At 43.2% G+C, this 12872-nt stretch overlaps 1 protein-coding gene across 6 annotated transcripts in view; it reads right to left on the bottom strand.

Annotated features, from left to right (window-relative positions):
- The window catches only part of LOC133342651 (IQ motif and SEC7 domain-containing protein 1-like), a 290148-nt gene that overhangs the window by 66890 nt on the left and 210386 nt on the right, over positions 1 to 12872 (bottom strand). Inside the window, exon 1 of one of the 6 annotated variants that reach the window (XM_061551943.1) lies at positions 10059 to 10108. The exons of the other annotated variants lie outside the window; for them this stretch is intronic. Within the exon in view, the coding sequence (XP_061407927.1) occupies positions 10059 to 10093 (35 nt within the window). The 5' untranslated portion in view covers positions 10094 to 10108. Of the gene's footprint in view, positions 1 to 10058; positions 10109 to 12872 lie in introns of those variants that run through there. 6 annotated transcript variants of the gene reach the window in all.

Below are 12872 nucleotides of genomic sequence, written 5' to 3'. Positions count from 1 at the left end.
CGTTCCAAGGGGGGGGGGGGAGGGGGCGGCTACCAAAACCTCAGGGAGCGGTGGATGGGTGGGGGGCACGATACAATCGATGTTAAACATCGTGCATTGCATGAAGGGGGGGGGGGCTCTCATTAAACAGTGAATGTTTAAAAAATCTGCACGTGCACGATGTGGAGTTCACAAACGAAGGCTGCTTTAAGCGGAGTGGGTTTTGTCCATTGGCAGCGGACAAGGTTTGTTAACACACCGCGGGCCAGATTCACATCCCCGTCGCCTTTGGCAATTCGCCCCACTGCCGGTAATGGAGACATTGGCACGAATTCACCATAAATTGGACGAAAAGGAACATTTGCCAGCACGTGAATCAAGCCCCATTGTCTTTAAGCCACGCACACAGTCACAGAGCTATCCTGAAACCCAATCAACAAAAAAACTGTTCATTATTTTGAAATGGAGTATTCCCAAGGAAGCTTGCAATCATGTGACCAAGCACGGCAAACTATATGCAAATGCGTTTTGGATTCCAAACAACTGGTGAGCTGACAATGATGGATTCCAGGCTTCAAACGTCAGCCCAGAAGCTAATGAAATAGCACCTTCCAGCAAGGAAACAGATTTCCTCTCGCGAACGCAGACAGACGCCATTTTTGTATCATTGGCTCCAAGTTCCGTGGAAGATAAATGCAATTCTTTTTTTTCATGCGAGACATATACGTAAGGAAAAGAGATTGAATAACAATAAATAATATCGTGCGTGCATATTTACAGTTATCCGAATCATTGGCAAAGTCAGACGGGGAGGGATGAAGCTAAATAAAGTACGAATAACGTTTCATAACGGTAGAAAAAAATCACCTGGTAAAATCATGGTTACTAAAAGTTATACGGCAAACAAAAACACGCTCTCCCCCCTTCCCCGGAGTCAATCCAAACCTCCGGTGCTTCCTTTCCACAATCACCATCTCACTTCAATCTGGTAAATAACACCCTTCTCCTCCGCCTCTTACCAACGATCGAGACGTCTCTGGTGGAAATAAAGCCGCAGGGAATAACACCCTCCTCAAAATGTTTAACATCACAGCAAGGAAAACCGTTGTGGTCACGTGGAAGGAGCGCGGACCTCCCATCTACAATGCATTGGTACAGAACTCTTTACCAATTGGCCTCCCTGGGACACCTCGGGTATACGTTGAGAGGGACGAACACGCGAGTCCCAGAAGATCCGGCGTCCTTTCCTTAGACCAGGGGTGGGGAACGTGTGGGCCGTATAAGGCCCGTGAAATCATTTGGTCTGGCCCTGCCAAGGCAACCGCAGGCGGGACTCGAAATTCAATAAATTTAGGAGCAAACCTGGAAAAGCAGTTGCGAGTAGCAACATCATCAATGCCAGCTAACATCTCACAATCCTCACCAAAGAGAAGCAGTTCCAGCCATCACATTAGGGGTGAGTTATTTAAATGTTTGACGAAATATAACGGGCTAGTTTTTAAGTTGATAATTTTGTATGGCCCGCGAATGATGTTATACATATCCAAATGGCCCTTGGCAGAAAAAAGGTTCCCCACCCCTGCCTTAGACAATCCCTTCACTCCTAACAAAACTTAACCCCAACTCTACCCTGACATTTCCAGTCCAAACCCCATGGACACAGAAACTCATAGATAAAAGATAAACAAAACTCGGGAGATGCTAGAAAATATATTGCCTCCTTACAATTAACCCCCCCCCCCCGGCCAACCTCGTCCCCCCACTAATCCTCCTCCACTTCCCTTCCACCCACCCTTACTACGTTTGGCAAGTGGTTTGCTAACAAGAGAGAAAGACAAGCCACTCCCAGGGCGAACAGAGAGATGCAATGAGAGCCAGTCGAGTCGGATCTCTCCGATGGGTTACGGAAGGGTGTATTGGTTCACACCTCCGATGAACACGATTGGATACATACGGTGCGGAAGAAGTTCAACATAATGTGCAGTCCCATAACTATAAATATTCAGATGACATATATACGGTCGAATATTACAGCTTTCTATGCTAATGTGATGTTTATTTATGAATTGATATAACCGTGCCGGGAGATCAAATCAAACTGCAAAACTCTTGATTGCAAGTCCGGTATACGCCACGGCACTATTCGTGTTTTTGTACTTTTATTTTCCTGCCGTCAAGCAAAAAAGACATCGGGGCCATAATTTCTGCTTTCGATTTTAACACGGTTAATTGGTTTAGAAATGCCACGTGGGTGAGAATGCTGGCAGCATGCCGTCCAGACAGGCGTATCAGGTGACTAAAGTCGGTGGAACGCTGTCTCTGGAAAACCAGGGAAAAGCTGATTGATCATGCCTTGGATGAATTCCTGACCTGCTTCACATGCCACTCACTGATGGGCAGCAATGGGGAAAATACCTTTTTGGCAGGTGAGAAATAATGAGCAAATGCTACTTTACATTGTTTTTCCTTGTCTTGCCGGCATATATGTTTTGACAGGACAGGCACATTCAGCTAAATTGATACTTAGCATTGCTACTTTAAGCATTATTCCGTGGCTCTTGCTTCATGCAAAGAGACATGGGCATTTCTTTTCCGTGTCAAAAGGGCGGTGACACGGCCTAGCGGTGCAGCATTCACCGCTTGTTGTAGATGTTTACGGTTTAAATCCAGTGGCCGCCCTGATTGTAAATAAGCATAAAAATATACTCGGTCTCTTTCACAGTGGACGTGAAAAATTACGCGACTTCATTCGTCATGGACCCAATTTGCAAAATGACACCACAAATTTATCAATTGGAATGTACTGCAAACATCTGGTAGGACCATCCTGTCTCAGGCTTTCAAGGGTAAACAAGCATAATAATGAGTGCATCATCCCGTGTTCAAGAATGACCCACAGAAGGAGATATCAAAGAAGTATTTCTGACGTTCCTTCACATGGTGGGGGGTGGGGGGGTGCTACAATGGCCCATGCACTCTGCTGCAGAGATATTTTTTACATTTTTAAACAAATCTTTATTTTTTTATTATCAGAACTGGAATTCTTTCCAAATGAAATGAACATTTTCCTTTAATATGAGTGGATTTCTTGCGTAGTAATTGGCGACTGGGGTGAAACCATCATCTTACTAAATTTGAGAACCCGTTTTTAATCGGTGCCGGCTGTCTGGATTTTAAATTAAGATCCCAGCGGTGCCATCCCATTTCTCCAACTCCTCAGCTACTAATCCACCTCTAAAACTATGTATTAATAACAAGCAACATATTTCAGGAAATTGTATCATGAACCTTTTAAAATATACTATTTTCCATTGTAAAATCGTGTTGGTTTTTCTATGACATCAGTCCCAAACAATTACGTAAAGTTATGAATGCTACTCCTGAAAGCTCCAAAAACACAATGGGCTGGCTTCCTCTTAAGCCCTGGGACTCATATCATGGGCTCACAAGCATCATTTTAGGCGCATGAACAAATACCGTACAATGATCTGGATCCACTGAGCTGTGTCCTCTCATCACTTTTATAAGAAAATCTTCAAACAGTTTTGTCATTTGCTGAGAAACTGCAGGATATGCTCATACTGTAGATACGGCGTGGGTCAAGAATTCCACAGGGCCACCACTGCCGAGCTCTGAAGGAGATATCACTGAACAGTTTTTTTTCTGCAGATGTATTGATGTTGAACTTTTTTCTTACAGTATGTAGCCAACCGTGCTAATCGGAGGTGCGATCCCTACACCTGATCTATTTTATCCTTATCCCATGCACCCAGCTGTAGAGAGGGCGTTTGTTGCTTGCAAACCAAACTTAAAATTAAGTCGAGAAACCCATTCATGACTTCTCTTTGGAGATGCAATGCTCCATATTGTCTACTTGCATCTCACGATTTAACCCCCTCCGCCCCACTCCATAAATTAGTCTAAGAATTATTACAATTAGCAGTCACTATTAGATGCAATAATGTGTAAAAGTATAATTTGTAATGCCTTGCTTGCACTGTCTGTCTTGTACAGACTTGTATTTTTTTCCTGTTCATTCCATTAGCCTATATATATACTGTATTGGCACAAAGTTTACATAATTCTTAAATAAGTAACATGTATACGCGTGATTCAATTCACTTATCATGAGAGTAAGACAAGATTAAATCTGGCGGAATCGATTAATCATTACATGCCTAATGGCAACATTTAGAGGCAATTATTCTCGCTTGGGTTTCTAGATTAAGTCTACTGCAAAGATTTGCATTAAGGTCCATCATCTAGATGTTAATACAGCTAATGGCAGTTGTGAAGCTGAGCGGGCAGACTGTTCCATGAATATAAATCCATATTGGCTACAGCACAATGTTACTGGCTATACTGCAATTCTGGCTGTATCTAAAACTATTGGCTGTATTTTAATGTGGCAGGGTGTACTTTGTGCATGGCATTAAGTTGGGCTTGAAAGTATACAAATATTCTACACTATGGGGACCTCATTTGCCAGTAAAAATATGATAATTGGTTCTTTACCCTTCTATCTGGCAACAAAACTGACACCTTTTTGCAAGGAGTCATGTTTGCATAGACCGCAATACCTGCAGTCATAAATACAAACAAAAGACATAACTCTGATAATGTGCACTGTCCTTGAAGTTGATTGGTCCACACCCGAGACAGCTTTCCTTCACTATGCATAGTGTAGATGCTTGCCCCGAGCTCTCATACTCTGATGGTGCATTGTCCTTGAGTTGTGCGCCTTTTGGCGTCATCTGGTCCAACCCATATGAGACTAGGCTCGAAGGAAAGCTGTCTCGGGTGTGGACCAATCAACTTCAAGGACAGTGCACATTATCAGAGTTATGTCTTTTGTTTGTATTTATGACTGCAGGTATTGCGGTCTATGCAAACATGACTCCTTGCAAAAAGGTGTCAGTTTTGTTGCCAGATAGAAGGGTAAAGAACCAATTATTATACAAATATTAGCAAATGTGTCTGCAGCTTCAAATTTTGGTGTGGTTCAGGAATATATCTCAGCTCATATATGTTAATATACTGACACCATTAAATACCACAACATCTGCTCTCTTGTTCTAGTTTCATGGGCACATTAATTCAGAATAAATGTGGTGCAGTGGTTAATATTGCATGCAACCAAACTGGCCTCTCTGCAACATTTATATATATGCATAAACCAGTTCCGTATAATATTTACTGGCTGAGCCTTTTGACATGTAACAGCTAAGACTTGGAATGCCTTTAGAATGTATCATGCATTGCTTGTGGTTTTCTGAATATTTTCACAGTGGCTGCACATGGCACTGTCATTCATCTCCACAATAATCCCACGAACATCTCATTACCAGCTTAACATGTATCTGAGTTGTTTTGAATACAAAAATATCCCATAAGGCCACACATATATGTAAAGAAACGCATGCAGACATTCGTAAAGGTCATGGAACCATCTAACTCCAAGAGGGTACGCAGCAAAATAAAAAAAAATCCTTCATTTACTCCGCAAAGCTGACAAACGTGTCTGACCATGCGAGGATTGTAAAGCTACGCTTACGGCAGCTGATTTTTTTTTATGTACATAAATAGACACACGCTCGAGAGCAATTGGCCACTAAGGGATGCAGCACCAAGAGTGATCAATGCCACTGACCCAGGATCACAGACTCCACACTCTTAATGAGAGACCTTGAGCAAACTCGCCAACACCATCACGAGCGTGCAAATGTAACAGGACGCCCTATTCTCACAGCAAATGTAAATGGACCAATTGGAATGGTGACAACGGGTTTAAGATTAACATTTACATTTCTAAAATGCATTCAATTCACTTTATCATACTCTTAATAGACCAGGAGCCAGCGACTGAAATCCAATTTCCTAATGCAGAGTGAGTTTCCTGCGGTGTCAGTGGTGGATGCAGTGAGTGGCGGATTCTTTGAAGAGAAATGGGTTGTGGCAACTTGGCAGGACGCATCACCGCGTGGAACGAGACAGTTTTATTTTAACTGTGTCCGGCTAGATGGGCAGGCTGTGCCGCCAACCTCTGATTTGTGAACACAATGAGGAATAGCTTACTTTAAGGCAAAGCGTGTAGGTTGGCAGAAAATCACATGAACTGTTCAGTTTGCTTGATTGTTAAGTTATTGGATTCGTTACATGTACCAGATTGATGCTGTAAAGAACATCGGATAAAGTCCATGATGCTGCACACGCTTTTCCATATGAACTTTATGGCGAGATCCGAGGTCCCATAAGGCCCTGGCTCGTGCATAAACATTATATTATAATGTAAACAAAAACTTTGCTCTTTTTCACCAATGGGTTTAAAGGATGGTGGCAAGTGTTGTCCTGTTAAACTACTTATCTGCAGTACCTATATTTAAATACACTATCGAAAAAATAATTTACACCCCTCTGTCGATCATCGTGTTTCTCAGTGTGGATTTGTGAACACACTTCGTAAACGGTGCGTAAAATAGTAAGAGGTTTCAATGCGCTGTTCATATTGTACTAAGCGTTTATACCAATGTTACTCTCCAGAGTAGTGGGTCGCCGCTCCTCTTATCCGCATTGATACGAGCGGTATGTGGGGACTATGCCTTAACCGCAAAAAAAACTATCTGCACAGATGCATACGGACAAGAGAAGTCTTATCAAACACGAGGAATGAACGATGCGACATATCTCATCTATTAAATATCTGCAGGCGATAAGATTGTCATCGATTGATTCTGGCTGCAAAATTTGGTAGGTCACAAATAATAATGAAGACAAGAGAGCAGTTTCACTCTATTCGTCCTCGCTGCTGAACTTGGACATGACATGACACAAGAGAATGATCCGCGCCAGGTGGGTCGCGGTGTTTTAGTTGCGCGGTGGGACGGAGTCGTCGAAAATACATTAATTAATGACCATTTTGACTTCCGTTTATTCGGGACCCCGGGATCCCGACATGAGGTTCAATTGTTGTAGTTAACACATTGTCCTGCGGAGGGAGCTGGTAGGAACGTTGGCTTGCTCGGTCAATGGCCAGGGTCAACGGCGGCGTGGTGTATTCCGCAAATATGCTCGACTGTGAGGGCGGGCACAAGCCGGCGTGAGTAGGTTAAACGTTGAGTTTTATAAGGGCACCACGGGGTGACCAGCCCCTCCCCACCCAGCCCCTCCCTCCCCACCCAGCCCCTCCCTGCACGATGGACGGACACAATAATCCCCTGTGGGCTGGTGTAACCAGGAGGTTCCTACCAGTATAACAAAATCTTGACTGCTGTGCTGTCAACTATTGACTGACTCTTGTACCATGTGCCTTGAAACACAAAGGTCAACTTACCTTCTCCCCGTAAGTGTTTTTACGTGAATCAGGTGATATCACCACAGCGTATAGGCTGACATATATCGTTTTCATTCGAGAGCATGGGAATTGAACAATGAATAATCAACGAGTAGAGATGTGATGATTTACCCTGCTACCCTACTGCAACGAGTCAGTGAATTGTCAGTTTGATTCAATAATCAATGACGATTTAAGATTTTGTGGCGAGTGTGTTTCCTGACCACGAGTAGCTGCAGGGGTCGTCTAATTCTATTAAAAAAACAATGCACACGGAGGGATAAACAAGAAGTATTGCACGTGCCGGTGATTAAATATATGCAATCATACTGATACATCAGATTATTGATTTTAAGCGATTGATACACATGGGGCCGTCCATAAATGACGTCACGCATCTAAGGGGGGGAGGGGGTCAGACATTTGTGACGATGTGTGACGAGGGGGGCGGGTTTGAGAAATGTGACGTTGCATCAAAATGCGCAACTTTAAATAAATACAGACAACACGTTCTACTTAATTAAATATACGTTTTAATAAATGTTTTCTCCTACAACATCAGAGTGCAGCGGCACATTAAATACGCACTACAATGACAATACAGTAGTTTAAAGCGATTTGAAGCATGTTTTATATATTTTTTTGGGAGGGGGGGCAGAGCTTTGTGACGTCATATTTGAGAGGGGGTCTGACTTTTTGTGACGCCGTGTGACGATGGGGGATGGAGTCAAAAATCGTCTAAAATCGCGTGACGTCATTTATGGACGGGCACCATATACTCTAAGATCCATACCTATAGGGTCATTACACTAACATTAACTTGTTGTGGCTTGGCTCTCCAACACACCGGTGTGCTGTACTAGTGACGAATTGGCACGTTCTGTTAACGTGACAACCCTTACCAGTTGGCTGTGTTGGGTGGTGGCGGGTTTAACGACACATTTATATATTTACGCGATCTCACCCCAAAAAAAAACCTCTATTATGGATGATATTGGTTGCGAAAGCCTGCTACGTGTTAACTCGTTATGGTATGAATAATGCTGCATTAAAATATAGTATTTTCATAAAAGGTGTGTGTAGGGAATTCGTACCCAACGTTGCTTCAGAAGTACACCGTACGTGTGTGCAGTAGATACAAGTTAAGGCATTAAAACATGCTGACACATCCCTCACTAGACAGTTACTCAAGCCTTCTTTATACTTATGATTGTAATAATTACCGTTTCAAACATTCGTAAGGTCTTATAACCAGACTTGCTCAAGTCAATACGACTATAACACATTCCTGCGGAGGGAGCTGGTAGGAACGTTGGGTTGCTCGGTCAATGGCCAGGGTCAACGGCGGCGTGGTGTATTCCGCAAATATGCCCGACTGTGAGGGCGGGCACAAGCCGGCGTGAGTAGGTTAAACGTTGAGTTTTATAAGGGCACCACGGGGTGACCAGTTCCTCCCCACCCAGCCCCACCCCTCCCACCCCCACCCAGCCAAACTCTCCCCACCCAGCCCCTCCCCACCTAGCCCCTCCCCACCCAGCCCTTCCCTGCACGACAGACGGACACAATAATCCCCTGTGGGCTGGTGTAACCAGGAGGTTCCTACCAGTATTAGTGCTGCTTGTTGGTGGCTACTTGCCGTTTTGGGCCTTTGGACCTGTGTTCAGCTTCCGTGCTAAATCTTATATATAGAAAACACAAAATTAGGTAGCAATATGAGCCAGTGGCAAAAATACAGGTTCTTTGTGGTCTTTCGTTAAAGTCACGTAGATAGAACAATAAAATAATAAAAATAAAATTAATACAAAAATTATAAATAAAAATAATAAAAAATATCACCTGATGACGATTGCTTGTGTTGTGATTGAAACGTCGTGATATTTGTATTATTTATTATTTTTTATTCACTTCATTTTGTATTATTGTTTTATTGTTCTATCTACACTTTACCGAAAGACCCAAAGTTTCATGAATTCCTGCAGTCACGACAGCTTTAAGTCAAGATTTTAAAATACAGGTGTTAAATTAAAAAGGCAAGATCACAAAGGCATCGAGGGCGAGACGCACGAGGGCTCAGGGTCGATCACGGTTGTTAACAGTGGTGTGACTCCCGAGATAGCTATCGAGTACAAACGCAGCCCACGTTGCCAGGACAGAAATTGGAGGAAAAAAAAATCGAGGGTGTGACATTTTAACTATGAGCGCCACGGAAGTCTGCGTGGAGGAACATTTTTACAAACGAATTTTCACCACAACGCGTACAATCTCTGACAATACAATCGAGTGGTAGTGTCTATAAACATCTTTGTTTGGCGGCACAACGGAGGCAAATATAAAAACGCACTATTTTGAGACTTTAGTACAAGGTATATTGTTACACATTTGCGGCTGCATGTTGTGAGATGATAAAGGGCCGACGAAGCAAAGGAATAAACACTGTCGTCCCCCCCTTTCCACTCATAGTTTCGTTGCCTTCTCGTAATTTCGCAAAACACACGATTTACAGGCAGTCCTCGACTTACGACGGAGATGCGTTACGACGACCCCATCGTAAGTCAAAAATATCGTAAGTCGAAGATGGCCTAGCCTACCCAGCAGTCTTAAAAAATCGTGATAATTTAGCAAAACAGAGCAATTCACAGTACCGTACTGTATGAACTATACACGGTATGTATTTATTACCGTACTTATAATCATCACAATCACCCTGGGGAGAAAAAAATAAATAAAAAGTCTGAGATGCGAGATTTACCTGAGCGTGCGCACGCTGATGCACACCTTCCACATGTTGGCCACGCTTCGTGCTCGCCAGAGACATAAAGGCAACGAATATGTTTTTATTTTGTTCCAGACCACAATTGCAGCAAAAGCGAGCAGCCGAGAGAGCTGGTTTCAGAGTGACATTGAAAACGATCTCCTCCTTGACGCGCCGACACCACCAATCCACAATGGCAGCTTAGGGCAGTTGTTGTTGTTGTTGGTGTTGTGGCGTCGTCCACTGGAGCTCTTTAAAACAAACATTTCCAAAGAAGCTCTCTCTTATTTCTGGTGAGGCTCTGCGAAAGGTGACTCATGCGGGTGACCACGCGACTTCGCTCATGGAAATACGCCGTATCGTTTACACAAAATACAACGACTAAGCAACTCGTGTAATGTAAACTTCTCCGCCTGCCCTCTGCACTGTACCATTGACAATTAACAGATGTTGGAACTTGTCAGCACTGACTCTGGAACACGGCCCAGTTTCCTTAAGAACTCCCCCAACTCACCTCCACCCCTCTCTTCCTCCTCTACACCCCACCTCTGCCCACCAGCCCCTTGCCCAGCCTTACCACTAACCCTGCCCTTTCCGCTCCCTCGTTGTGCAAAGTCTGGCCTCCGAAACTTGTTTCGAGATGAAAGTCTGCAATATAATTGCATCTGTTTGCTCTGTGTGCCGATCATAGCATAGACGTTCAGCTGAGCGTGAGAGGGTCACTCACCTTTTGGGGGAAGCTCATGCATTGGGCAAGTTTTATGTGATTGGCTTGGTGACCCTAACCCTCAGAGGTAACAGAAGCCTCCAACACCCTTAGGATGAGCCGCAAGGCTCCACAGTAGCAGCAGCTGTGGACTTCGTTTTGGGAGGAAACTCACTGAAATCCAGATGAAGTTTTGCTCTATTATTAATGATATAATATATCGTATGGAACTAAGTGACAAATACTACATTTGGGGATGCTTCCGTGGTATAATGCTTAGGGGTCGGCCATAAATGACGTCACGCGATTTTGGACGATTTTTAACCCCCCCCCTCCCCTCGTCACACGGCGTCACAAAAAGTCAGACCCCCCCCTCAAATGGGACGTCACAAAGCTCTGCCCCCCCCAAACCATATTTATCATTTAAAAAATAAAACATGCTTCAAATCGCTTTAAACTATTGTCAATGTAGTGCGTATTTAATGTGGCGCTGCACTTTGATGTAGGAGAAAACATTTATTAAAAAAAAGTCTATTTAATTAATTAGAACGTGTTGTCTATATTTATTTAAAGTTGCGCATTTTGATATGACGTCACATTTCTCAAACACCCCCCCTCCTCGTCACACATCGTCACAAATGTCTGACCCCCCCCCCCCTAGGTGCGTGACGTCATTTATGGACGGCCCTTTAGTACACTGGACTTGCAATCCAGAGGTTGCGAGTTTGAAAATTATTTTAGATAATCCCATGTCTGTTCACCCAGGAGAATAGGTTGGTCGAGCATGGTGGCGTAAAGTATGGGTACACCAATCACTTCCAAGACATTTGGCAAGAATGGAAGAGTAGGCCTAAAATATCCTCTCGTGGAGACCCTACTGTCCACAGTGGTATGAGCAATAAAATACGGGGCTACGCCTTTACTTGTGCCTTTTATTACCTTAAAGTTATGGGTTCATTTTAAAGTCAATGGGTACGTTTTAAAGTTAGATTTAAAGCTTTTGTGACTGCAGGGATTAATATTATTGGTTCTTTCGGTAAAGTCACGTAGAAGGGAAATAATGAAATAATAAAATATCTATTTAGCTTCAGCTTAAAAAACTTACCGTTCTAAAATGAAGCTAAATCAGGTCCTATGCAAGTGCAAGTTGGATTGTTGCATCAATGTATCATGATAGGTGGTGGTGGTGGTTCAGGGAAGTCTTCATCCAGCAGTGGGCCGACCATGGCTGATGATAAAAAAAGAGCCACTACCTTTGAACATCTTTATAGGTTCCAGAGCACTGCTTAACGATGACAGTTTGAAACGTATTTTTCTCTAAACTTAGGCTGCCCCATATCCTACATAACTGACCCAGCACTGATCGGTTGGGAGTTCCGCGACACTTTTTCTACAGAGAGGTCACCGCTTGGCACTGGAGCGAGGAATTGCGTTTTGAACTAGCGAGCTTTGAATATAGGGGCACTTACTCATCTGAGCATCCCTTAAAAAACTTGAAAAACCAAGCTAAGAAGACTTTGATTTAACCTATGAAGCATTGGGAATTGTGTCCACTGTTATCATTGTTCTGTTAAGAATGGCATTTTATATATAATGAGTTTTAAATGTACATTTTAAATGCTACATATTTGTGGTACCACTCTTGATATAGTCTTTCTCAGTGGTGAGAATTAAAACGAGCCCCGAGATGATAATTGGACATTCGTCTGGCTCTGTGAGTCTACAACAATAACAATGAACCTGAAACATTCCTCTATTCTTTGCATTATGGCATCAATTAGTGTGTTTATGCGAGGATAAACAGTATATGATACAGTCGTTTGCACAATGCGCTATGAACCCAGCGACCTGAGTTTGATTTACAGCCATGGCTAACATCAATGGCAAGTGATATCTATAGCTGTCCTGGACCCCCCCCTAGGTCCACTCAGCCTAAAATGTGTACCTGGTGCAGTGTGTGAACGTCATCACTAGATATATAAAGTCAACTGGCCATACCACCACCTCAAGCACAATACTACCGTTCATAGATGCTCGCTAACAGCACTTGCCCCAATAGTCTATTTACGCTATAGGGAATCTTTACCTTTGTACTAGTATATTTG

Source organism: Lethenteron reissneri, chromosome 15, assembly GCF_015708825.2.
Source record: "Lethenteron reissneri isolate LAM-NWPU_2019-01 chromosome 15, ASM1570882v1, whole genome shotgun sequence".
Lineage (NCBI taxonomy): Eukaryota > Metazoa > Chordata > Hyperoartia > Petromyzontiformes > Petromyzontidae > Lethenteron > Lethenteron reissneri.
The sequence above is the reverse complement of the archived record's forward strand: the minus strand, read 5'-3'. Positions and strand labels throughout refer to the sequence as shown.